Raw genomic sequence first — 27,779 nt, 5'->3', positions numbered from 1 at the left:
CAGTAAGTCTATATTTTGTCTTCATTTTTTTAAAAGGTATTTTTCAGGGTATAAAATTCAGTTTGACAGATTTTTATCTAAGTACTCCAAATATGATGTTCCCACTTGTCTTCTGACTTGAATGTCCCCCACCCCACCAGGAGATGATATTGCCATCTTTGTTCTTCTATAATTATATGTCAATCCTAGATATTTTGGGGGTTACTTCAATTGAGTGAGTTTAGTTCTCATTACAAGAAGTACTTTCCTGCTTATTTAGATACTTGGTAATTTTTAAACTTGGTAGTCACTGGTTGTCACACTGAGGAAAGGGGTTATTATTACTGGTATCTAGTTGACAGAGGTCAGGATAAATAATAATCCTATAATATACAGAACAGCTCCCCACAATGAAGGGTCATCCACCCCCCAAATCAATGATATTGAGGTTTAGAAACTCAGGAAATACTAAATTACCTTCCCTTTTAAAATTTGGCAAAGTGGATGACTCAGGGCACAGTACTGGGGAAACTAGTATAAAACTTGTTGTTTCTGAGAATTCTAAGAGTTACTTCAGGGCTGGGAGTGTAGCTCAGTTGTGCATCAAGGTCCTGAGTTCAGTCCCCAGCATGGGTGCTCATGCACTGCCCCCCCGCCCCCCTCAAAGAAGTTATTTTAATTTCTGGATTACAATGAATTTGTAGTCTTTGGGCTATTTCCTTACCAAGGATGGGGGCTGTTTTCTGCACCATTAGATTCTGCCATAATCCTATCAAGTGTTTATATCAAGAGGCTGAGGTTATGTCAAGGCATAAGACAACATAGATTATGTCTTTTACTAATAATAATAACAGCTATTATCTATGGGAATGGACTATGACAGGTACTAAATATTTTACATCATCACAGTTGCCTTAAGAGGCAGGTATTCTATGACCACTTTGTGAATAAGGAAAGTAAAGCACAGAAAGGATAAGTAATTACTTAAACTTATATAACTAGTAAGTAGCTAAACCAGGCTATCTGGCTCTAGAACTCAAGCTCTTACCACCCAAGTTATACAGTCTTCCCAAACTTAGTCACTTAACAAGCTGCTGGGCATTATTCCTTGCCTGCCTCTCTGCCCAGTATGTTTGTTCAGAATGCTCAAAATTCTTCTTAAATTCTCCTATCAATTATTTCACCTGTCTTTTGTCTATCCGTGACCATCCATGCAATTTGAAGAGGGTTTGATCTTCATAACCAAACACACTCAATTAAGGTATGTTCCTAAACAAACAAACAAAAAAAATTTCTTGAATGGAATTATACTATGACTTCCTTAACTAATAATGAAGAATTTGGAGTATGATAAACAAACATATGATGGAAAGGCTGCTAGGAAATAATCTCTGTGAGACTGTTATACATAAAATACATCATGCAGCATTCATACATTGTGCTGATTTTAAAATTCACAGCTCTTGGTTTTATTTTCACCAATAAAACACACTGTTTGGAAGCAGTGTGTTGAGGCATGATGTTTTGCTCCCATAACTCTGGGTAAAGAATACAGTACCACAAAGATTAAGAGATTCTTTATGAACTTTAAAACATTTATTTATTTTCCCACAACACTAATCATGGATCATGTCATGACTATGAGTTGCTAAATCCTATAGCTCCTTGGGAAAACATAACTCTACTGAGTGATTATGGCAGTCCATAGAGAACCTCATTCTTTAGGTAGAGCATCAAGAGCTCTTGATTTCACACCTCCACAAGAACTCTTTGAAATGACCCAAAGATTAAGAGATTCTAAACTTATAGGGAAGTGGAAATGTCTAGGAATAATAAAGAAAACATGATGACAAATGATATCTTATTTAATCCCAAGATTTAATACAGAGCTAAAGAATGACATAAACATAGACTTAAAAAAACAACAGAGTAAGAATGATATAAACATAGATTTAAAAAAAAAAAACCAACAGTTGGGGTATGGTGGCGCATGTGGTGGTGTAGAAGGCTGAGACATAGCAAGTTCAAGTCCAGCCTGGGCAACTTAACTAGCTTCTGTCTGGAAATAAAAATTTTTTAAAAGGGCCAGGGATGTGAGGCTGGGATTGTGGCTCGGCAGCAGAGCGCTCGCCTAGCATGTTCAAGAACCTGGGTTTGGTCCTCAGCACCACATAAAAAAATGAACAAAATAAAACTATTGTGTCCAGCTTAAAAAGGGGGGGGGGGCTGGGGATGTAGCTCAGTGGTAAAGCACCCCTGTTCAATCCCCATCATGGAGGGGAAGGGAGTGGGAAGACCAACATAGCAATTAAGAATCCAGCCCAGACCATAAGAGGCAGCAGCATGAAGAGCTGCTGCCTGAATTCCCTGGTTTCTTTCCTGTTTCCTCCTCCTCCACCCTAGATTCTTCTTCATGGGCCAGTTCAGGCCAGTTTCTTTTCCTCCTTAGTTGCCTTGTGCCTGCAATGACCAAAGACTTGACCAAAGTCCAGCTCCCTATGATACTGCTTGATATGAACAATGGTGTGACTGAAGAGATTAAATGTCACTCTTTTAATCTGGCTACTTATGCGTGTGAAGGTGGTTAGTAGTAACCTTAGAAAGAAAAATATCAGTTAAGAAGATGCACAAAGAGAGTGACATGCATATAAACTTCCAAGCCTTAGCTATGATCATTGATAAACTGGAAGAGGACATTAGCATCTCTATGACCAACAGCACAACTGCCAGTATCCCTCTTTTCTCCCAAATCACTTTCACACTGGTGGTCCCTACTGATCAATATGGCTCTCTCTCTTTGGAAAAGATCAGGGAAATATGAGAGTATAGGGGCTCAGGTCCAGGTAACAGGGGATATGCTTCCCAACTCATCATTTGAGTATGTCAAACAGATCTATGTAGTCATATTAAAGACTCTCCCAATACTTCTTTTTTTTTTTTTAAATTAGGAGTAAATTCATTTTCTGGTTTACTGAACAAGAGTCAAACTTTGAAGCATTTAATAAGGAAAATAAAACCAGTAAGTAGTGCCAGAGAAGATGGATTAAAAAAAGACAAAATGAGACATTTTGGATGGGGACCTCCAACATTTTCATGAGATAGAAAAAGTAAAAGTAATTCTAAGACAAATATAGAGCCATTTGCAAGAGTGCAGAATAGGACCCAGATGGGCATCTGTTGTCCTGTATTTCCAATCTCAGAGCGGAAAGGAGACTAACCCCAATGTCTAACCCATTGTGTATGGGGGAACTGCACTGCTTAAAAAGAAAGTAAGAGCTGAGTAGGGTTTCCTTTCACCCTTCATTTACCAAAAACAAACAATGGGAATGCAGAGATAAAATCCCACCCAGCTTGTACCCACCAGCCATTAAAAATGAAGGATCCAAGCAGAGGTGCGGGGGTGGGAATAATGCCAAACACCTGATATAATTCTTCATTCCTAAACCTGGTCCTTTTCCTACTTGTCCCTATATTGCATCCTGTACACTATGGCTTCTCTTAACTTACACAAGAAGCCATGGAACTATGGAACCAAAGAGTTACAAATTCAGCCTCTTACAGAACGTACTATTTTCCCAATTGAAAAGAAGTCCTACAAGTTAGAAGCTAAGTTCCTATTTCCCAGAATCTACAATGATGTCCCTCCCTGACATGAACAATCTACAATGATGTCCCTCCCTGAACTTGAACAATTCCAAAGAAATATTTTGCAAATTAAATGACCTCATAGGATTGAGTTTTAAAATCCAGAATTCAAACATCTCCCATCAACAAATCTCAGAAGGACAATCTTTAAAAGTGGATTTTGTTATCTTATATGCATGTATGGCTATGGCATAAGGAATCCCACTATTACATTTATAATTATAATTCACCAATAAGAAAAGAGAAAGAAAAGTAAACTGTGGGGGAGCAGGAAGCCTCATTGCCAGCAACATGATAGCCAGAGAGAAAACACACACTATACCACTTCTTTTTTTTCTTTTTTCTTTTCCATTTCCTTTTTGCTTTTTTGTAAGTGCCTAGAATTGATAGTCATTTTCAATACTTTCCACCTGAGATAAAAATCATAGGTTTTGGGGAAGGCTATTGTGGCTAAAGAATTTTACCAGGCTTTCCATGAGAGACTGCAGGTTCATCTGAAATATAAACCCCAATGCACTGACAGACAGATGATGCTCTGCTTGTCAGAAATCTGTCTCCCATCCAGATCTCTCTGGAATTTTCCACAATTGATTCAAAACCCTCCCAGGACTGACACCAATGGTCAGTTCTCGTGGGGAAATGGAGTATACAAGGTACCCTGGCAGGCCCTGCACTTAAGGCATTTATTTTCTTTGGTTTGAGGAAGATAGCAGAGGACAAGGGAGGAACAAGTCTCTGTTGGTTCCTTCGGGCTAACCCTAACCATCAATCTTTCCTTTCTTCCATTTTCCATCTCTGTTTTAAGAATCTCAGTGGTCTTGGGGTTCAAAACAATCCCTGATATTTATAGCAAAGTACTGAATAGGTATGGGTGACACGTCCCTCTAGGAAACCCCCATCCCTGAGACCAAAGAAGATGCTGTTGACCCCATCCCCTAAGGGGAAGATCTGCTCCTGATTCAGGCCCCATTCTCCCTCGTTCTTGTCCTCCAGCTCAGTCTCTGCTCCATTCCTGGTGTTCTCATACAGGTCCATGTGCACAGGGACCCAGCTGGTTCCTCTTAGCGCTGACCACGATGGCTGAGGAGCCAAAGAGGCACTCTGGGAAGATGCGATTGGCCACCATGCACCAGTACTTCTGGAGCACCTTTGGCAAGACCGGAATAAGTGCCAGGTGGTGGGATTACCACTTGAAGATCATCATTGAGGTCTAGCACCTTCCGGGACTTGAAGTTACAGAGCTCTTCCACCACCTGGGCATGCCACTATTCCTGTTCCTCCATGCTGCCTGGTTGGCAGAAGATCTCAGTCAGCATGCTGTTGATCACACTGACAGGTGCAGGTGTGGGTGTGGCTCACTACCAACTTCTTTGCTGAAGGCTCTTAAGGAACTGGGTAGATTCTATCCTTGGCTCACAGTGGGCCACAGGTACTGTCCTTGACCTTCTCCAGAAGAACTCTGGCTTCCTCCCCCACCCAGTTCTCCATCTGCTACTTCTCCAAGGCAGACAGGAAGGGGAACTCCTGTATCAAGGGTCCAGGAAGTTGGCCATGTTGAGAAACATGTCCATTGAGGGGTTCTTCTGGTAGGTCTTGGACAGCTCTTTGGGGATGTCCTCTTTGGCCATGCCAATCTCCTTAGAGTCAGTCTCCTTGATTTTGAGTGTGGTGTTCAGGAACACATGCAGCAGCAGCTTTACCATGCTGATGGTCAGGTACCTGGAGGCAGGCAGCATCTCAGCCACTTGCTTGAAAAGCTGCAGAAGATCCACCAGGCCTCTCGATGGTGGTCCACTCAGTGGCCTCCAACATCAGATGGTGGTTGTTGCTGTCCTCCACCAGGATGCCAAGATGATGAACTGATGCTCCTTCCGGCTCTGCAGCATGGCCAGCGTACAGCCTCACCAGCATACAGTGGGCCATGTTGTGCTGCTTCTGATTCCACCAAGGAATGTTGGAAATACTCTACCAGCTTATGGCACCACAACAGGAGGCCACCCAGCTTGGGCAGCTGCAAGGCCTGTTGGATGCCTACACTGAAGGTCTGCTCAGACAATATCTGCCTGGGGATGCCCAGCAATGAGCATGCCTTTGCAATGTCCTTCCTGAAGTCTGTGGTGGCCCGGAAGACCTTGGTGCTGATGTTCCACTCAATGAACACCTCATAAAGCACACATATGATGGTTTCTGCCATGTTTTCCTCAGGTACTCAAAGGTTTTCAGGCATCTGAAGGGCACCATCAGGCAGTTGGGTTAACCAAGGCCCAGGAAGTATGCTGCCAGTATCACGTAGGCACAGTTCTGGTTCTTACTCAGCCACAGTTTGGTGGAGATGCTGCTCCATGAGATGTCTGCCAGCTCCATCTGGATGGCCTCTGGCACCATGCTGTACTTCTCGGGGACAGGCCAGCTTTGCTGGGGAATTTCCTGCTAGGTAGTTTGTTCCTCGGGTAGGTCATCTTCAGAAGCACTCTGAAGGTGGGCTTGTCCACCGTGGAGGCTGGGTACAGCTCCTTGCATATGAGCCCCAGCTTGGTGATTGTGAGCTCCTGCTGCTTCTTGCTTCTGAGGCCCATGGCCAGATTTGATGGCCAGCGGGTCCTGTGGGGGCTGTTACTGTGAGGACAACGCCGGCTTGAGTTTGAGGAATGTGGTGGCAAAAACTTCCTGCATCTGCTCTGTGTTGCTCTTGATAAACTTAGAATCCCTCAGGGTGATTCTTCTTCAGGTGACAGGACAGGTTGAAGGCATTTCTTGAATAGGCAGTCTGAGCCATGCAGATGCAACAGTAGATTTTCTTCCACTGCAAGATGTACCCTTCTGTGTTGGTGTTGAAGCCAAAATATTTCCACACTTTGCTCTTGGTATGGGGTGGACTACTAACTTCAGGTCTGCCTGGGAGCTATTGAGGCCCCTCAGGGCTGCCTGCACAACAAAGGTGACATGGCTGCCCCAGCTGTGCCACTGTCAGCACTTCTGTGAACGCATGACCATCTCTTAAAGGCCTAACCCATCAAGTTCTCCAGTTATCTTTGCAGGTGATCAGGCCTATGGGATTTAAGAATAGTGTACTCCATTCTACCACTAGAATTGACCAAACTGCACCAGTTGATAATGCAACAGTCTCATTTTCCCATGATGCATGGCAATAATGGATTCAGCAGCATTGAATCCAGTTCTTTAGAAGTAAAAAGCTATTGGAGAGGTTTGAGTGTATCTGCTCAGACTACTTCTCAAGAACTCACCATTCCAAATACTTTGATTAGCTGCATGATCCAAAGTCAAGTTGTCAAAATTGATGAGATCCAGGTGTCTGGAATGCAGATCAAAACTGCAAACCCAGTGGAAGGATCTGCTGATAGTTGTTGCACCTCATGGAAGCATTAGCCTGGGTTACTATGTAACTGATGTCAAACTTTCCTTGGAGACTAGAGGCATGGGGAGCAGCTGAAACAATGCAAATTTATTATCCATAGTCCCTTTCTGCTCTTTACCACCGCCCATGATCCATCTGTGCTGTTTCTGAACAGTTGATTCCAGGTTTTAAATAGTTGATAAATCTTTGAGTTTGTTTTATGAGCTTTTCCTGTTTTTCCCCCCAATTAAACTTTTTTTTTTTTCAAGAAGTTTACTGTTTGGCATGGAAATGTAAGAGTGGAATATTAATACATTTTAGTTTAGTTCTGTGATATCAGGAATTTTTCAAAAAAATTAAAAGATGGAGCTGGGTGTGGTGGTGCATACCCATAACCCCAGCTACTTGGGAAGCTGAGGCAGGAGGTTCACAAATTCAAGAACAGCCTAGATAATTTAGCAAGAAAGACCCTTTCTGAAAATAAAATTTTTAAAAAGGGCTGGAGATATAGCTCAGAGGTAGAACACCCCTGGATTTAATCCCAGTATGGAAAAAAACAAACAAAAGAAGACCCCAGACATTGGATTATTTCGCGACTATGAGCTGCTAAATCTTATATCTCCCTGGGAAAACATAGCACTATTGAGTGACTATGGCAGTCTATGGAGAACCTCAATCTTTAGGCAGAGTGTTAAGATCTGCCAGAAACAAATGTATACATAATCACCTTACTTAGGATAAGAGTGCCACTGAATATTTCAAATACCATGATGGTATTTTCAATAACTGATGACAGATCAATATATCTCTGAAAAAAATGAATCCTCTCCATACACAAAATAATTCCAGATGGATTATAGATGCAGATGTAAAAACCAATCCGACTTCTAGAAGATAACCTAATAGAATATCTTTAAGATGTAGAATCAGGTAAAGATTTCTTAAACAAGACACAAAAGGCACTCACTAGAGAAAAAATTAACAAAGTGAAGTTCATTAATAAGACACAATTAAGAGAGAAAAGACAAGTCATAGAGTGGGAAAAGATCTGCAATTCACATAACCAAAAAAGGACTATACCCAGAAAATATAAAGAACATCTACAAATTAATGATATTCCAATTAAAAAATAGGGACCAAAGGCAAATATCAAATTGCCAATAATCATATGAAAAGGTATTCAAAGTAACTGGAAAATGTATATCAATATCATAATGAGTTACCACTATAAAGGTACAGAACAGAATGGTACATCATACAAACATCTAACAATATTAGGTAAAGGAACACTTTGAACACTGCTGTGCTGGTGGGAATGTAAACTGGTAGCATGAAATTCACAAAAATACTTGGCTCTTTTAAGATGAAAAGACTGAAACCCTATGACTCAAGTCTGCTACTAGTTACACACCAAAAAGAAAAGTATACATAGGTACATCAAAAGACATGTGATGAACGGGCATGGCAGTGCATGCCTATAATCCCAGTAATCCAGGAGTCTGAGGCAGGAGGATCACAAATTTAAAGCCAGTCTCAGCAACTTAGCAAGATCCTGTCACAAAATAAAAATAGAAAAATAAAAAGGGCTAGGGATGTAGCTTAGTGGTAGAGATCCCATGGGTTCAATTCCCACTACCAAAAAACAAACAAAAAACCCCAAAATGTAATAAGCATTTGAGCATTCATAGAACTTTTCATAGGAGCCAGAACTGAAAATGGTCATCAACAGTGGACAAACAATAAAATAACAGCAATAAAAAAAAAACTCAAGAACATGTTGAAAAAAAAAAGATAAATTCAAAAGAATACATAGTAAAGGATCAAATTTATATAAAATTCAAAAAATGATGATGGCTGTCAGAATTGTGATATTTTTATAGGAAGTGGATAATGACACAGAGGAAGCAGGTGGGAATCGTCTGAAGTGCTGATAAAGTTCTATATCTTGATTTAGGTGATACTTATATGGGTTTGTTCACTTCACAAAATTTCATACAGAGAAAGAATTACTATTTTGGGCACCATTCTTTATGTTTTTCCTTATTTTAAAAAAATTATAGAAAATATATTAAGGACACAGGACACCGACCTTGAGTTTGTAGCAAGTCACAACATTTGCTTTTTTTTTTTTATTTGAAGAAAGAAGTTCAGAGTTATAAACAAAGAAATAATGCCACACATATTTAAAAATTTGAAACTTATTTACATTCTTCAAATCAGGAATATTAATTAAATATCAACAAACTTGATACCCTAAAATTTTAGATCATCTATTTAAAGTTCCTGTTCTAATCAAAGACATAAATCTATAAATCAAAGACTTAAAGAAAATTATATGTGAAATATTTTATGGTTTAAACAGATCAGCAACTAATGAAAATCTTCATTTTTAAATGGGATTTTTAGGGATTCTGTGGAACAGAAAGTCTCAATCCCTCTTTTTCCTAGTATCTACTGCACTGAAAGGACACAGCTGCCAAAATAAAAACAAAACAAAAAGGACAAATAGTAACACTGGGAAGATATACTGAAAGCTGAAGGCTGATGAGAACAGGTAAGATGCTTCATTTCCCAGAATGCACAGAACCAGGGAAGTTTCAGGGGACAGTAGCAAGGCAAATAGCAAAAATCTTACATTTCTACAGTTTCCTGTCTCACAGATGTTGGTGGATTCACTTGGAGCTAAAGACTATACCCACTAAATGTGGTCCTTGGAGTTACAACCATTCCTATAGTCAAATCGTTACTTGAATACAAGGTGGAATTAGATGTCAAGTGAAATTTCTATTCTTCTGGAATTAGCAAGTAGGGCCCAAAGGGCAAAGGACAAAAGGCATTAATGATTTCAAATTCTCAGTAGTGACCTCTGGGACCAACTTTCCCCAGGTTAGCTTGAGATAGTCCATTTCAGTAGGAATGGCAATACAGTTCTCTCTTTCCCAACTAATTCATGCCTTCTAATATGCATGGGAAGTTCATGCCTGTGTCTGTAGACGCCAAAGTTCTAAAGTTTACAAGGTTACAGAGGGTTCTATATAGCATTCGAGCTCATCTACCCTCCATTTGGTTAACTACAAACAGTGAGAAAAATGTGCTATATTATGATGATGACCAATAGCAGGAAGACAGAAACTTCACCAATATCAACCTTGGTAAAAATCAGTTACCAAAAGATCACCAAGAAATACAGGCAACAGGTCCAAAATAAGGAAAATTAAAAGAAATAAAGAAATAAATAAAAGAAATGGGGGCATACTCCGTTAAAATAGAACAAAGAACAATGGAATAAAGGAAGGGGATTAAGGGGGAAGGTGGAGGGACGGGATAAAATCTGATCTAACTTTCCTATGTACATATATGAATATACTACAGTCAGTCTCACCATTATGTATATCTATAAGGCACCAATATTAAAAAAAAACTATAAGTAAATAGCAGAAATATCAGTAGAATATAGGGAAGGGAATGGGGTGGCGGGCGGAGTACTAGAAACTGAATTAGACACAAATAATATTCCATGCCTTTATAATTATGTCAAAATAAATCCTAATGTTATATATAACTAAAAGAACTAATAAAACAACAAACCACAGACCACAATATAAGGAATATCTTTATTTAATCTCCTTCCTCCATACCCAAAGAAAACAAACAAAAAGAAAAGGAGGGGCTGCAACAGTGGCAAACTAAGTAGGAATGTACATACCCCTCTAATGCTGACCCAAATCTCCAGTGCTTAACACGTAGAAAGCATTCAAGAAATATTTGCTGAAGCCAGGTGTGGTACACACCTGTATTCCCAGTGACTTGGGAGGCTGAGGTAGGAGGATCCCAAGTTTGGGACTGGCCTGGGCAACTTAGTGAAACCATGTCTCAAAATTTAAAAAAGAAAAAATGGGGGAGGACTGGGAATGTAGTGCAGTGATAGAATACCCCTAGATTCAACTCCCAGTTACCCCCTTCCACAAAGATGTATCTGAACAAAATATTTTTTAGAGAAGGATATAACCAGATCTGACTATAAGGCTGTTCTGATAGCAATGTGGAGAATGGATTAGAGGAAGGTGAGGCAGAAAGACCAGGAATTACCTTAACTTCATAATGATATAAAAAAAACAAACCTACCTATATATCAATCAAATATTCCTTCTTACTTTTTAAATACCAACATTGTTCCTTTTATTTGTCTTAGTTTTCTGTTGCTATAACTATAACTATAAAGACTAGAATTTTATTTGGCTCATGGTTCTGGAGACTGAGAATTTCCAGATAGTGGTACCATCATCTACTTGGCATCTGATGAGGGCCTTCCTGCTGCATTATAACATGGCAGACGGCAAAACATGGTAAGACACAGAAAGTGTGCTTACACAGGCCTCATCTTTTTCTTATAAAGCCACTAAAGTCATCAAAAGGACTCCACTCATATGACCTCATCTAATTCTATTAACCTCTCAAAGGACTCCCCTCCAAATACCATAAACATATAAATTTGAGGATTAAGTTTCCAGCACATGAACTTTTGAGGAACACATTAAAACTATAACACAATATGAAGTGAATCTTTCTAATTGCATTTTAGATCTTATTATCTCCTGTCTTCATGGAAAGTTAATATAAAAGATAATCCTTTCTCTTTTAAAAATCCATACTCATACTTTCAGATGTGTTTTATGCATTAGTTATCAAACATATCCAATACTCTTTCAACAATAAATCACAGACAACTTTACTTCATCATTCTTATATCAGTTAACAACAAAGTAAAGCAACTGGCATTAAAGATAGATACGTCAATGTACCTAAGAAATATTTTACAAATTAAAGGAAGTATTTGAAATTAATGTAATAGATGATTGAAATTTTAACAGTATAGAAAGAAAAAAGAATTTGTAGATTCAAATTCTGACTTACCAATTCTACAAAAATATAGAACTCTAACATGAAAACTGACTAAATATAGCATATTTAATGTTGCTGTAAAAGAGTGATTTAAGTTTATTTTTGGAACAATATTTATAGTAGTAGTAGTACTATTACTACTAGTAGTAATATTAACAATAACTAACATTTATTGAGATAGTGCTGCCTGGCATATTTCTTAGTACATTATATGTATTGAATCATTTTCTTATCACAGTATTCCTATCTTAGAGATAGCAAAAATGAAGTACATAATGATTAAGTTCTTGCTAGCTCATAGCTCAGAATAAGTGAAGTAACAGTCAACATTTGAGTCCAGACTATCTAGTTCCTGTGCCTATGCTCTTAGCCATTTCATCACTCTGCTAAGAAATATGTGCTTTTAAGAAATATCTTTATTTTACTTTTATGTGGTACTGAGAATTGAACCCAGTGCCTCACGCATGCCAGGCAAGCACACTACTACTTGAGACACATCCCCAGCCCCGAAATATGTGCTTTTAAGTACAAATTTTCTATATGGTTATTTTATTTATTTTTGTCTTTAACAGAATCCAGAAGAATTATCTGATTATAGACAAATGACAGACAATATAAGAAAGCACTAATTCATTCAATAATTACTTATTGAGAACTTCTGGCATGTCCAGCACTGAGTTAGGCACCAAATGTGCATTTATGAACAATAGGCACAGTCCCTATCATTAAGAAGCTTTACAGCTTCATGGGGGAAATAAAAATAGTTTAATTAAATCATGGCAATTAAATTCTGTGATAAATATAATGCAGACAAGACAGAGGATGCTATAAAAAGAGCAACACTATATTTCAGTACATTTTGAATTTTACTTTTCCTGACAACACTAATTCTCCACTCCTTGATGATTTACACTTTACAACACATGCAAGAAGCACCTTGAACTTAAAGTAGCCATGGGCAATGGGATTAAATAATAATCAAAACTGTCCTAAGAAATCAATATCTAAGGATAGGATTGTGGCTCAGTGGTAGAGCACCTTCCTTGCACATGTGAGGCACTGGGTTTGATCCTCAGCACCACATAAAAATAAATAAACAAAATAAAGATATTGTGTCTATAACTAAATTTTTTTTAAAAAAAGAAATCAATATCTAATGGCTAATGTATCCAAATCCTTCATCTACATTCCTAACACGGTGGGCAGCACACAAATGATAGACAAAATTTATCTCTAGTTCCATACTTTCTCTTAATTCTCAGCATTCTCTTAGCATTTTCGTTGCACTGTTTACATTTTTGTTTAATATCTATTCATTATAAACTGCTTATTTTTCATCTACTTCAACATGATATCTCTTTTTGTCATATTTAATCAAATAAACCTATGTGTTCTGATGGAGTTGTAAAAACTATGATTAACTTGGTCCAAATTGTCAAAACAAACCTGGTTACTGGAAAGTGGGTGATTACTACTAACAGGGGCTAATATTTGTCCTAATAAGTGCTGAAGAAGTTATAGGAGCTTCTACATTCTCCCCAAAATGAATTCCTAATTATGAGAATCACTGCCTACCAGTTGTTGAAAAGATAATCAATGGCCTCTAGTTCATCTTTACTCACAGAACAGCTGGTTTAAAGCAATGATCCATATTTCTTAGTTCCCTTGGGAAGAGTTGAAGATGAGGGGAAGAAATTAATGAACAAGAGTGGCAAAAACCTGACAATTCTTAGGACAGGGGAATGTTTAAAACTTAACACAATGAAGGGTTGTTGGGCTTCGGCATTCAATTTTATTTGGACAACAGGACACTTGAAATATGCCTGTATGAATGGACTAGGTATTCTTGTCCTCTGGTGATCTCTAGCTGATGGACTTCTAGCCTGAGCCTCAGAATGAGCACAAGTAGATATAAGCTCAACTTGAAACTTACAGCCATCCAGGAAACCTGCAGCCCAGATGAGAGACATTTTAACTAATACTATAAGCCTATGAGTAGGGAAAAATGCATAATATTGGTTAAAAATTCTGCTTTATATCTGCTGTGCTTATAATGAAGTAGGATACAAACACAGTGTAACAAATAGAAAAGAAAAAGGTTCTTTGTACTCATACGCTAGGCCAAATCATATAGAGTGTTTCATTTTTAAGTATAAAGTTTGTAGCTAAACCAAAGAAGCATGTTAATTATTTAACCATTTGACACTGTTTTCAGAATTTTAAAGAACTGAAAGGAAAAAAATGAAAAAATCATCTTCTTTTAATTGAAGTGACTATTACTATACAGGTATGGGGGGAGAGTTCAAGAAATTCACTTTATATAAAACATTTGGTATACAGTGGCTTTTACTTGTACTATGTCAGGTAAAATGCTGATAAGAAATCCAAATGAGGGGTGGGATTTTGGCTCAGTGGTAGAGCACTTGCCTAGCACAAGTGAGGCTCTGGGTTCAATCCTTGGCACCACATAAAAATAACATAAAGGTCATTGTATACACCTACAACTAAAATAAATGTCAAAAAAAGAAAAGAAAGAAATCCAAATAAAAAATCCTTTACAAATACAAAATATAGAAGATTATGACTATGTCCCAAATATCTTGCACAAAACTCTTTTCCTTTCTTTAGTTTATATTTAAAAAAATCCTAATTTGTTATCACCTTAAATAACACTGTCCTTTGAAAGACACAGTCATTTAAAAAAGAGATTTAAAAGGATCCATATTAAAAGATTAAATCTCAAATTTCTCTGAAAGTATATGACATGGATAAAAGCCTACTTTCTGAAGATTGGCTTGGCCCTTGGCCCTTAAACTTGCACATGTAGTCATAAGACCTATAAAACTGTCAAGTTGGCCTACCATTAGTGTCAAAGTGCACTTCTACACTTGAAATTTTATATTATAATGTGTAACAAAAACACCCATAAAACTAAAATATAAACAGTAACATTATCCTTTAGTGCACCACCTAATTACTGAAAATTTTCAATACAAGTTCATTGTAGATATTTTAGAAAGTGCAGAAAAGGATAATAATGATGATGATAAACAATAACAGGAAGGGTGCTAATATCTAGTTTGTTTTATCTGAGCTTATAAAAAGCATGTGGCACATACATTACTTTGCATAATCATAGTAAAAACCATATAATAGAATAAAATACCTATTTTATCACAACATTACAAAGAATTTTTTCAATCAATTACTATTTTATTATTTTTTAAAAATGTTTTTATTAGTACAGTATAGTGATACATAAGAGTGGAGTCCATACTGATACAATAATTTATGCATGGAATATAATTTACTCCATTTCAATCCCTGGTGCTTCCTCGTTTCCTCCTTCTCTCCTGCTACTCCTCTTCCTTTCCTCTACTGGTCCTTCTATTTTTTTTTTTTAAATTGGTGTTTATAGGTAATACATAAATGTGGCATTCACTGTGGTATATTCATATATGTACACAGCAGAATTTCTGACAAGTGGGTATATTTTATGAAAGTTATTCATAGTAGACAGAAGAATCAGAAATCGAACGCAGGTCTAACTATAAAACCCAAGCTCTTATTTACTAATATACGCAGCCTCAAGAAAGAAAATTGAAACTCCCTACAAGCCCATCGATCAGATACAAGCTCATAAGCATAATTTCACATATTTTACCCAACGGTCCTTTTCCTCTTAAGCAACCACTGTTCCAGTTTGGTGTATTCTAGGTATTTTATTCCTATGAATGTGTGTAACTGTAACATGTAATATATAAAATTCAGAAATGTTATGCTAAACATAATGTTGTATGAAATTAAATCAAGGCCCAGAGAAGTTATATGATATGTTCCAGATCAAAAGACTAGTAAGAGAAAAATAAAAATTAAAACGTAATAAGACATTTAACTAAAAATTACCCTAAACTTTAAATATTTTTTTCTGCTTATTTAGAAAACACTTCAAGAAAGGCTGGGAATATAGCTCAGTGGTAGGGCTCTTTCCTAGCTTTGTGAAGCCCTGGTATCAATCTCCAGTACAGGAAAGAGGACAGGGGGATGAAGAGAATGGACACTTTAAGAGAGTGTGCTAGGGCTGGGTTGTGGCTCAGTGGTAGGATACTTACCTAGCATGTGTGAGGCAATGGGTTCAATTCTCAGTACTGCATATAAATAAGTAAAAAAAAGGTACATCAACAACTAAAACTTTTTTTTAAAAAAAAGAGTGCTATACTTCAGAATTACCAGTCTAATAATAGATTTATCTAATATTTTATGAGAATTTATTATGAGCCAACCATTTTGCTAAGTGCTTTGTGTATATTAATCTGACTGAAGTTATCTCCATTTTTTTTTAACAGATGAAGAAACTCAGGCTTAGAAAGGCTGACTTACTCAAAAATCATGCAGGTAATAATGTCACAAGCAAAAAAAACTACGAAGTATAGAATGAATCTGCTCTCTTATTTTAGGAATTGTTCTATTGAAATGACTGCTATCATTTGGCTACCCTTTTTCATAAAAATAGATGTGGCCTTGTCCAATACATAAAACAGAATTTTCTACCTTTCAATCTGAGGGTAGGAAGGCATACTTAGAGAATTTACATAGTGACAGGATTATCAGGCAATATATTTCTGGACTATATTGTGTCCATTTCAAGTGTTCAGCAATAAAACCTGCTGACGGCCCTAGAGAAATCACTTAAATTCTCCAGGGCTCAGATTGCCCATTGTGAGACAATTGTTAACACAGTTCCCTGAACATCCCCAAATCTGGTGAATTAGTCACATTTACACTATTAATCATCTCCATGGTTGTAGCTGCAGAATCAAAGCATGAGGTTTACTTACATATTTCTCATGTTTCTTGGATACAATAAATCTGATTTGAGGAATAATATATCGGGTTAGATATTTTAGAATCTAATGCTATATAGACTGAAGAACTCAATTTATTATGACACATGTCTGGATCAACAGCTATATCCCAAAATAGCTTTCCTTAGACTTTGCATGCTAAACAGCAATGACTTGGTCTGGTTTGATCTACAATTTCCTTCTATATGTAGTTCAACACAGAAAAGTTAGACATGACTACACAGATGCCAGGTACAGATGGAAAACTAAGAAAAAATACATATGTCTCAAACACAAATGCTTTATTCTTTCAACCTAAAATATAGACACCAAAAGGTTTAAGTTTAAATACAGAACAACATGAAAAATTACTCTCCAGAAGTCACCAATGGTAGAATAAACCCTCTAGACTTTTAGCCTTGTTCACTCTATCATTTGTAGAATGTCTATATAGCCCTTTAACTTTGGTTCTTAAAAGTATGAAGCCTCTAACAGCAGGTTAGGCATCAGCTGGGAATTTGTTAGAAATGTTTGACCCATTCCAGACCCACTGAACCAGAATTTCTGGGGGTTGGGCCTAGTAATCTACATTTGGACAAGCCCACCAGGTAATTTTCAAGTGTGCTAGAATCTGGGAACCACTGCTGTAACCTTTAATTTACAACTACTGCTCTGTAAAATGTGGTTTCCTGAATTTGCAGATGATAATGAGTAAAGCTGGTGGACAAGAAGATATCAGAACACACTAACTTTAACTGTTTTATTATGTAGGAATATAGAATAAAATATGTTCATGTTTCTGTTAGTATATCTTATGTAAAAAATATTCAAAAAAGCTGGCTTAATATTTGTTTTGCAGAAGTGCAAAAATCCTCTCTCTCTTATCCTCTGAAAGTTCCATAATTGAGTCTATGAAATAAATTGCCAGCAGGACAGTTTAATCAGAGAAAAGGCATAAAAATTAATTATGGGGGGGGGGCAATCAGAGGAAAGCAAAATGAGTACCTGAACACTCAGTGAGATCTAGAAGCTCATACCCACTTCGCAGAGGAGATTGGAGAGAAGATGTGGGCAACTTTGGGAAGAGTAAATGATTTGGTGATAGCCTATGACAAAGTTTGTCTGGGCCTGGTATAGACTTTCTTAACCCCACTCCCAACCCCCCACTTGGGTAACAGTAATCTTCCCCAGTAGATGAGACTCTCTGTGAATGGATTCAGGACAAATGAGTTCCTTGTTCCTTTTCTGAAGAATCTATCTTTAGGCAGATAAGGAAACATCAGAAAAAGCCCCTCTCTGCACTGCTTTGGGAAGAAAGAAGGGAAAGAGGGCAGAAAAAGATTAGAGACACCTTGGTTCTGAAGCCTTCCAAGCTTCTTTGGTTCAAAGTACTCAGGATGTCAAAGCATCATATTTCAGGGTATAGTTTTCTAAATTCCAAAAGTTTGTTTTATGAGTAAACACATCAATTCAGGTTCATTGTTAATTTTTGATACTATGTAGAGACAATGAAAAACCAGCCTCTACCTCAGAGCAAAGCCTGTCCAAGGAAGGGACATCACCTTTGTCCTTGGAAAAACCCACAGAGCACTCCTAGGCACATTCCCACCCTGCTAAGTTGTTTATCTACAAATAACAGGAGAGATCTGCTGCGCCAGGTGTCCCTGACTCAGTCAGGCTAGGTGGGGATCCATAGCAACCCCCTAGCAGCCACCAATCAGCATGAGATAAGGAAATACCTGGGATGCCAGATGACCCTCCCAATAGTTTATGGTGATTGATAACATGTTGGGAAACCATGTAGTTCAGCACGTACACCCCTCTTGGCTTAAACCAATCAGTTCAAATGAATACCCCTTTTGTAATGACCAATCACCCCTACCCAACTTGTTCCCGCCAGTGAATGTGCTAATCATGTTTTAGAGTTGTTATTTGATTTTCCCGCGGTGTGTGATGATTTGCTATGATGTATGTGAAGTCCCTGCCCTCTCCAAAGAATGTATAAAACTGCTGCAAACCCTGCGCTCGGGGCCTCTCAGTGTCACCAGTTGCTGTGTGTGAGCGCGGAGGACCAAGCTAGCTCTCAATAAACACCTCTTTGCTGTTTACATTGATCTTGGGTCTCTGGTGGTCTTTTGGGGGTCCCGAATTCAAGCATAACAGCAACAGCTTCAAACCTCAGGTTGCTACCCTCAATAGAAACTTATTTTCCAAGGGCCTAATGCCTTTATTATAAAAGAACAAACCACTATGAAGTTTCTATGCTTTAAGTCTGTTGCAGATTTAAAAAAAAAAAAAAAGACTACATAGCATGACAATTAGCATTTTGGCATCATGTTTTAGGTTCTCCCTGGCATTCTAAAAATCTTTATATGTTTCTTTTATATATATATATATGTTGTAGATTGACACAATAGCTTTATTTTATTTTTATGTGGTACTGAGGATCAAACCCAGGGCCTCACGTGTGCTAGGCAAGTGCTCTACCACTAAGCCACAACCCCAGCCTTCTAAAAATCTTAATTGAGGTTTAGTTGGTTCAATTCTAAATCAATAAAGAATTTATACTTGTGGAAAATATGCATAATTAATTACATGGATAAAACTGTCCATAGCTATTCAGTACTGACATTCCAACACAAACAGCAGCTATTTGCTTCATGATAATAACAATAGCTAGATCAGATAAAGGATGTCATAAGGGAAATAAGAAAAGGGAAAATTAGGCTCTCCTAAGAGTGTTTTAACTTGCAAATCTAGTAAACAAAAGTCCTCTGACAGGTTGGGGTATAGTTGGTAGAGTGTTTTCAAGCATGTGCAAATTCCTGGGTTCAATACCCAGTTACCCACCTCCCAACCCTCCCATAAAATAATAATAAGCCTTAGGAAAAAGGCATAGGAGATCAATGCATTTATATATTTTACTTTAGAACACTAAAATTTGCATGGAGAAATGCAAAGCACAAAGTTCCATTGCCTAAGAAGTATGATCATACCTCAAAACATGTTAAAGAGCTTTTGTTTCTTTTGGAAACAGGAAAGCTGTTTCCTAATATATAACCATTAGTGATTTAGAAGAGAATAAGTCATCTGTAACAGTGGTTGAAGTTCAAGGTTCAATGCTCTGAGAGTGAAAGTCCCAAGGACTTTCAATATTTTAAAAATTGATTCACATAAAATCAAATGTCTTTTGTTTCACTAGATTTGGCCCATGTTTCTCCCATTGTTTGGTTTTGTTTTAACTTTTCCTGTCTGGCTTCAGAAATATATGATCCTCACATTTCAGATCAGAGCTGTTGTTATCTCCTCTAGAAGTAGGAATCATTTTACTCTGCTGAATCCCAATGCTGTAAATATGTAATGGTTGCATTCATGCTGGTTAACATCAATTTTAATGAGCAAGAATAAACAAAAGAACTAAAACCAAGTCTTCTAAGTTCCTTTACTAACATTCTGATCTGTATACTCAACTAGAACTATGAACATTTCTGACACAGTTCTATAGACTCACTCTAGAGAGAGTGTAAAGGATGTTGCCAGGCAACGCATCTAAGTCTGAAAGAATCTAAGCATTGATAATGAGTCTGTCTCAGTTTGGCTCCCACACAGGAAGGGTTTTAGTGAAGTCCCACATGTGTTTACAGGTCATACACAAGAGGTATTTCTAAAAGTGAGTGTCCGAAGGGAGTTCAACTCAGGAATCTATTTCTTTCCTAATTCAAGTTTAAGGTTTCCAATATTACAAGTATTTTCTATAACTATCTAGAATTCTAACAAAAATTAGGCATAGTAGGTCATATGCAAAAGGTCCAGTGTTGAACATTCATATTCACATCTTCAACATTTCCATTTGCACATGACCATGACAAAATCTCTTGTATTATTTCAAATCACAAAAATAACTCAAATTATTTTCTTTTGAAAATTATCTTTGAAATTGCTTTTAATATTGACTATCATTATATCAAAAGCCAAAACAGGATTTTCAATAAAAACTATATTCTTTAAGGAGAATATATAACCAGTTGAGAAAGAGTTAACATGATTTTATGAGTAGTATACATGCAAAACACTGCTCTGCAGATGGGCCTGATCCAATCCTCCCTCTTTCAAAGCAGACACTTTGCATGCATGCTTACCAGGGCAGTATGTGTCCACGTCCAGTTTCTGAGCTGAAGTGAGGGTTGGGGAGCCAAGCTCGGATTCTGGAATTCGTGGGCTCTCAACAAACTTTGCCTTCCTCAGAGGGGCTAAGGACAAAGAGAGAGAGCCAGAGAGAGAGGGAGGAGAGAGGAAAATGGGAAGGGAAAGAAAAAAAGTAAAGAGAGACAGGGAAGGAGAAGGGTAAGGGAAAGAGAGAAACATAGAGGGGTCATGAGTAAGGGGAACAGCAGGCAACAGATGGAAGCACTTAAATGAACGACACACTCTGTCAGACTCAGATCAGGTTACTCTATTTTTTGTGCCAGAAAAAAAATTAACTGCATTCTTCATAGAGGAGATGGGTCTTGCTAAAAAGTCTCTGAAAAAGAGAAAAGCTAAAAGCTAATATTCAAAACTATGAGTATAAATTGTGATTATCTACTACTTCTGGCTCTTTTCTCTTGATAAAGCAAAGAACTCTTATTTTGGCTATCTGTGCCATTAAATACAAGTATTAACTGACAAAATGACAGGACTAAATTTAAAGGTTTTGTTCATGATAACTGTAACCAAAAGGTCATTTTTATCCAGAAATAGCTACTTTAATATTCAGTAATGATAAATACAAAAGTAGGATTAACTATAAGTCATCACTCCTAATCTATGTAGTCTAAAGCAATCACTGTAGTGTTCTGTTACTAACGTAGGAAGTTGAAACTCCTAGCAAGCTAAAATATTAACTAGGCCGTGCCAATTTGACACTGATGCTAAAGAAATGTAAATTTACAAATTTAATCATGAAGTCTATGGAACAGTAATATTCTATGCCATGGAATTCATTCATAAAGAATGAAGTATAATTTGTGATTGAAAGTTTTACTTACAGAAAGCACATATCAATTTTATTTACTGATTTTTAGGGGGAAATTAAGAAATACTATTCACGTTTATTCAAATAATAAGTTTGTTGTTGTTGTTTTGGTACTAGGTACTGAAGCCAGAGGCACTTTACCACTGTGCTACACCCCCAACCTTTTAAATTTTGAGACAGTCTCACTAAGTTGCTTATGGCTTTACTAAACTGCTGAGGCTGGCCGTGAACTTGCAATTGCCCAAGGTAGTGGGACTATAGGTGTGTGTCACTGTGCTAGGCTCAGGTAAGTATTTTAAAAGTTAAAATTATGAAGATCGCTATGGTACTTTCAAATTGAGTTCTATTAAATAAACTTTAATAAGGTTAAATTATTTAGCATAGCACTAGTACAAAAAGTTCAAATGAATATGAACTGCTTTGTATAACTGTGTTTAAGACATGTAAATATTTAAGATCACACTGCCATTTTTTTAAAGTTTCTGCATGTTCTTTAAAATCCTCATTCTTAATTGACCCACAGAGGATTCTGTTATTCCTAAAGATGCTCTAAAAAGAATTATAAAACATTGTCATTCCAATGGCCAGAGTTCTCCTTTGGTTTCTTTGGAGGATAAAAATGATAAAGTATTAATAAGATATAGAAAATAATTTTTAAATTGCCAATACTCAAAACCTACAGACAATAAAATCATAATTTAAACCTTAAGGTGTGTATATATATTTCAAGTATATATTAAAAATACAACTTAAAGCCTGTCATTGTCTCCATGGCAACAGAGTCCTAACTCAAAGGATACTATTAATAGGACTCTTATCCAAAAGTGAGCTTTAAGACAGCAGAACTTTCAACTCTAAGAGTATAAAAATATTTGAGCATGTCTTTTAAAATCATTATCACAAATGAAGGTCTCAAGAGATATATATGCAAGCTACTATCAGCCAAAATCCAAATCTCTTCATTATATTCTCACCAACTAACTAGAAAATAATGAAACATTTTATTTATTCAAAATTGCATTTAGGAGAAATGATTATAATTTTATTCTTAACAATTTTAAGTTCTTTACTAGAATTTTACTAAGGTATTGTCATGGCATCAGAATAACTATTATACCTGCTGAGTTCTGACAAAGACAGCACTGGTCCCTGATCAAGGGACTCTATATATTTAAAAATTCTAGATAGTAAACTTTTGTGGTAATAGAAACCAGCATTTTAGGGTAGAAATATAAGAAAGAAATTGAGAATGGTAGAGAAACTGGAGGTAGGTAGGAAGAGTATACAAAATTTATGAGATGAAGTCAAAGAGAAAACTCAGGGTCCTAGAAATTGTACAGAAAAATAAAAGTAAATAGCTGAAGACTATGAAGAGAGTACAGACTACACGGTATTAATTTGAAATTGAAAAGATTTGGGAAATACGAAATTTCTTACTAAAATATATAATTTTCTAACAAAGACAGTTATTTTTGATCTGTGAAGACTAATGTTATACTGACTCTTAGGGATTCCAATTAAGGTTATCTTTAAAGCTCACAAATGATATTTAATTCTTTCTTCTGTCTACCTTTACCACTTCCTCATCCATGGGGTAGTGTGTATGTCTAATAATGAAGTTCAATTATTTTATAAAACAGATGATAATGGTGCTATTATAGATAACAAGTGTTATTTGTAAGTCAAACACAGGAGGTATAATCACAGATAATGAGAGGTTTTTCAGTGGTCATAATACTGCCTGGTAGAGAAAATAAAAGGAAAACTTAGAAGATGTAGACAGTAGTTTTCTTGAAAGCATATTTTAATAAACTGCATTGCAAAAATGGTACATAAGATAATTCAGATAGGTAAGAAAATGCTATATCAAAAGGTTTTTACTGATAATGAAATACAGGTGATTGGTTGAATAAGATGAGTAAAAATATTAAAACCAAAACCAGGTATTTTACTGTGATGTAAGAACTCATGGGAAACTACTGCTCTGAGAGTGATCTGAAGCAACACTGGGAACATGACTTTTTATACCATAAGAGATTTGAGTTTGGGAATCTGGTAGAAGATGAGGAAGGATGCATATAGACTTGGTGTATATGGTTTGAAAGACATGGAGCAGTGATGAGTATGGCTATGGAAAATAAAGCAAGCAAGTGGTTGCAAGGCACAGTATGTAGAAGCAGTATAACATGGTAACACAATAGTAAAGAGTTGGATGGTACAAGAATTAAGGGTCTAGGCTTTGAAACTACAAAGCCTAAATTAGATTCCTACCTGTTCTACTTTTCTTAGCTGTTAAGAATCCTTCTGTTTCCTCATTAGTTATCTTGGGTTTATAACAGTACCTATATCATGGATCAGTTGTAAAGATTACATTATTCAAATAAAACCCTCAGTATGCTGCCCAGCACAGAATATTACTGCATTTTTTAAAAATGCAAAACAGGTTTATTACTGATAGACAATAAGGGACAACAGAAGACTAAGATCCATTGTTAGCTGTTCCCCCAGGGCTCAGAAAATTTGCTCAGGATTATGCTAAGTGAAGCTAGTCAATCCCTAAAAGACAAATGCCAAATGTCTTCTTTGATATAAGGAGGGCAACTAAGAACAGAGCAGGGAGGAAGAGCATGAGAAGAAGATTAACATTAAACAGGGACAAGAGGTGGGAGGGAAAGGGAGAGAGAAGGGAAATTGCTTGGAAATGGAAGGAGACCCTCATTGTTATACAAAATTACATATAAGAGGAAGTGAGGGGAAAGGGAAAAAAAACAAGAGAGAAATGAATTACAGTAGATGAGGTAGAGAGAGAATATGGGAAGGGAGGGGAGGGGAGTGGGGATAGTAGAGGATAGGAAGGGCAGCAGAACAACAGACATTAGTATGGCAGTATGTAAAAACGTGGATGTGTAACCCTTGTGATTCTGCAATCTGTATACAGGGTAAAAAATGGGAGTTCATAATCCACTTGAATCAAATGTATGAAATATGATATGTCAAGAGCTTTGTAATGTTTTTAACAACTAATAATAAATAAATAAATGAAAATCTGCTCAGGGTGGATAAAGTCTTTCTGTGGGTGCCTCACTTGTACCACAGTTGAGGAATCTTGGAAACCAATCTATCCTGGGTGTTATATCCTCAGGTCATTTGAGTCACTGAGTGCAAGTATTAAAGGACATTCAGTTTATAGGTAGGGGACTAGAATAGGCTCAGGGTATTCCAACCAGCTCTCCCTTATCTCAGGATGTTATATTCCTAGCACATTCTACCATTATTCTTGAAAACTAAGTGAGACATGGGGAATATTACTGGTTTTGCTGTGTTATTACTAACATCACAGATTCAGCATGATTTGGAAAGTCTGAATTTTGTGTGTGTGTTGGGGGAATAGGGGAGTGACACAAAAATGTCTAAGATGCTAGAGGGGAATGAGAATAATAATAGTATTACCATTTAAAAAAAAAAAACTAAGAAGGCTGTAATGTTGAAGTAAATATAAGTTACACTTTATAAAGTAGTAAAATGTTCAAATCAAAAAGGGTCTAGGTTACCCAGTGGCTTGGGAGGTTTCAGGAGGAGGATCAAGATTTCAAAGCCAGCCTCAGCAACTTATCGAGGCAAGAAGCAACTCAGTGAGACCCTGATCACAGATAATGAGAGGTTTTCCAGTAGTCATAATACTGCCTGGTAGAGAAAATAAAACGAAAACTTAGAGGATGTAGACAGTATTTTTCTTGAAAGCGAAGCAACTGGGGATGTAGCTCAGTGGTTGAGTGTCTCTGAGTTCAATCCTCAGAACCCTCCCCTCCACAAAAAAAAAGGTCTAGATTAGACAACAACAATTCTTCCCCAGATCTCTGGGTAATGGCGGTGGTAGTGGTTCCTTTGAGAACAGATAAAAGCAATCAGATCTATCACTGTCAATAGTGACCAAGAGAATCCACCTATGGACCTCTGTAAACTGGAATGATGTTGATGATACTGATACAAACCTAATTGAAACAAATAAAAAGGCATTAAAATAAGAATTTTAAATAACTATTGAAGCATTTGTTTTTGATAGAAGTTTCATAGCAGGAAATAATTTTTAGGAAGAAAGTAGCACAAGAATCAGATACTCATGAAAGAATTATATGGAGACTGACAATATCAAAGTAAAGATCAGAAAAATGAGAAATGAAGAATGAGCTGGGCACAGTGGTGCATGTCTATAATCCTAAGTACTTGGGAGGCTGAGGCAGAAGAACTCCAAGTTCAAGACTTGCAAGCAAGACTATGCCTCAAAATAAATAAATAAATAGGACTGGAGATGTGGTGCAGTGATGGAATATCCCTGGGTTCAAGCCCTAATACCACAAAAAAGAAAAAAAGAAAGAAAGATGATGGGTGAATGTAATAAGCAGAGCAACACAGAGTACTAATGAAAGAAAAATTCTGAGATATCCTAAACTTAATTACAAGGGCAAGAGGAAGGAGTAGGAAAAGACATAAAGGAAGTTAATTAGTTCATAGCTGCATGTAAAACCAACAAAAGACTATTTCACATTCCTGAATGTATGATGAAACCTTGACTTAATTCTCATCAAGGCTGACCACCAGGGCCACCAATCCCTCTTTATATATAAACTTTCCAGACTATTACCCCCAGCCAATACAGAAGTAACAATTATTACTTCTTATGGATTGCTTTCCTATTACAAAGACTTCCCAGCTTTGCATTGTCCCATCCCTCTCTTATCTATGGCCAATGAGGGTTCAATGTAAACATCTTGTGCTTTCCTTCCTCAAACATTTCATTATAAAAATATTCTTAGCTTTAGGTCTAGTGAACATTTTTCTACTAGTTACCTAGCCCTGCTGCTTCTGGTTGCAGAAATTTGTCCCAGAACCTGTTCTTTTTTTCAGACTAGCATCTGTAATGGCTTGATAAACCACTTTATTTCATATAGTTCAGGCAAGAAAAAGAAGCATAAAGCATCCAAATTAGAAAAGGAGAAATAAATTATCTCTGCTTGCCGATTATATAATCTTACAGATAGAAACACCCTAAAGATTCCACAAAATAACTACTAAAATTAATAAATGAACTCAACAAAGTAATATGATCACAAAAATCAGCTGCATTTCTATACACCAACAATGAATAATCTGAGAAGAAAACTAAGGAAACAATTTAATTTAAAATAACACACACACACACACACACAACATAATCAAGAAGACAAGAAAACACTTGTATGCTGAACACCTTATAAACACTACTGAAACAAATTAAAGAAGGCATAAATAAATGGAAAAATATTCACTGAAAGACCTCATTGTTAGGGCAGCAATACTATCTCAAATGATCTATAGATTTGAAGCAATCCCTATGAAAATTTCAATGACCTTTTATTGCAAAAATAGAAACACCCAGCAGAATACAACAGACACTAGTATGGCAGTATGTAAAAACGTGGATGTATAACCGATGTGATTCTGCAATCTGTATACAGGGTAAAAATGGGAGTTCATAACCCACTTGAATCAAATGTATGAAATATGATATGTCAAGAGCTTTGTAATGTTTTGAACAACTAATAATAATAAAAAAAGAGAATTAAAAAAATAGAAACACCCATCCTAAATTAACATGAAATCTCATGGGACCCCTGAATAGTAGAAACAGTGTTGAAAAAGAATAAAGTTGGAGTTCTCACATTTCCTAATTTCAAAACTTACAAGGCCTGGGGTGTAGCTTAATAGTACAGAGTACGCTTATCAGGCACAGGCCCTGAGTTAAATGGCTGGTATGAAAACAACAATAAAACCATATAGGGGCTCCTACAAATTGCAGGATTTAAAGGAAGACCTCGTCATTATCTTGACTTACCTCCATTTTGTTCTCTCTCTGTCCTAACTTTGTATAGGCAGTCATGCTGGAAATGGAAATTGAACAGAAACTGCCCCCTAAACTCTGGTATACCAGGACGATACCAGCAGGACCTCAAAGAACCAAACCTACAACCAGGCCAACCCAAACTGCTGTGCATATGCATAT

The 27,779-nt window shown here is 36.8% G+C and overlaps 1 protein-coding gene and 1 pseudogene across 8 annotated transcripts in view; both read right to left on the bottom strand.

Moving 5' to 3' along the window:
• The window catches only part of Tanc2 (tetratricopeptide repeat, ankyrin repeat and coiled-coil containing 2), a 467,438-nt gene that overhangs the window by 239,863 nt on the left and 199,796 nt on the right, over nt 1-27,779 (bottom strand). For 5 of the 8 annotated variants that reach the window (XM_046460981.2, XM_058584913.1, XM_046460952.2 and 2 more), the window contains one exon: nt 20,865-20,975. The exons of the other annotated variants lie outside the window; for them this stretch is intronic. In XM_046460981.2, the coding sequence (XP_046316937.1) occupies nt 20,865-20,975 (111 nt within the window). The remainder of the gene's footprint in view (nt 1-20,864; nt 20,976-27,779) is intronic. 8 annotated transcript variants of the gene reach the window in all.
• LOC131424857 (E3 SUMO-protein ligase ZBED1-like) lies at nt 609-6,896 on the bottom strand (annotated as a pseudogene).

This window comes from Marmota monax, unplaced genomic scaffold (assembly GCF_021218885.2).
Source record: "Marmota monax isolate L192 unplaced genomic scaffold, Marmota_monax_Labrador192_F-V1.1 WCK01_AAM20220418_F8-fsc00319, whole genome shotgun sequence".
Lineage (NCBI taxonomy): Eukaryota > Metazoa > Chordata > Mammalia > Rodentia > Sciuridae > Marmota > Marmota monax.
The sequence above is the reverse complement of the archived record's forward strand: the minus strand, read 5'-3'. Positions and strand labels throughout refer to the sequence as shown.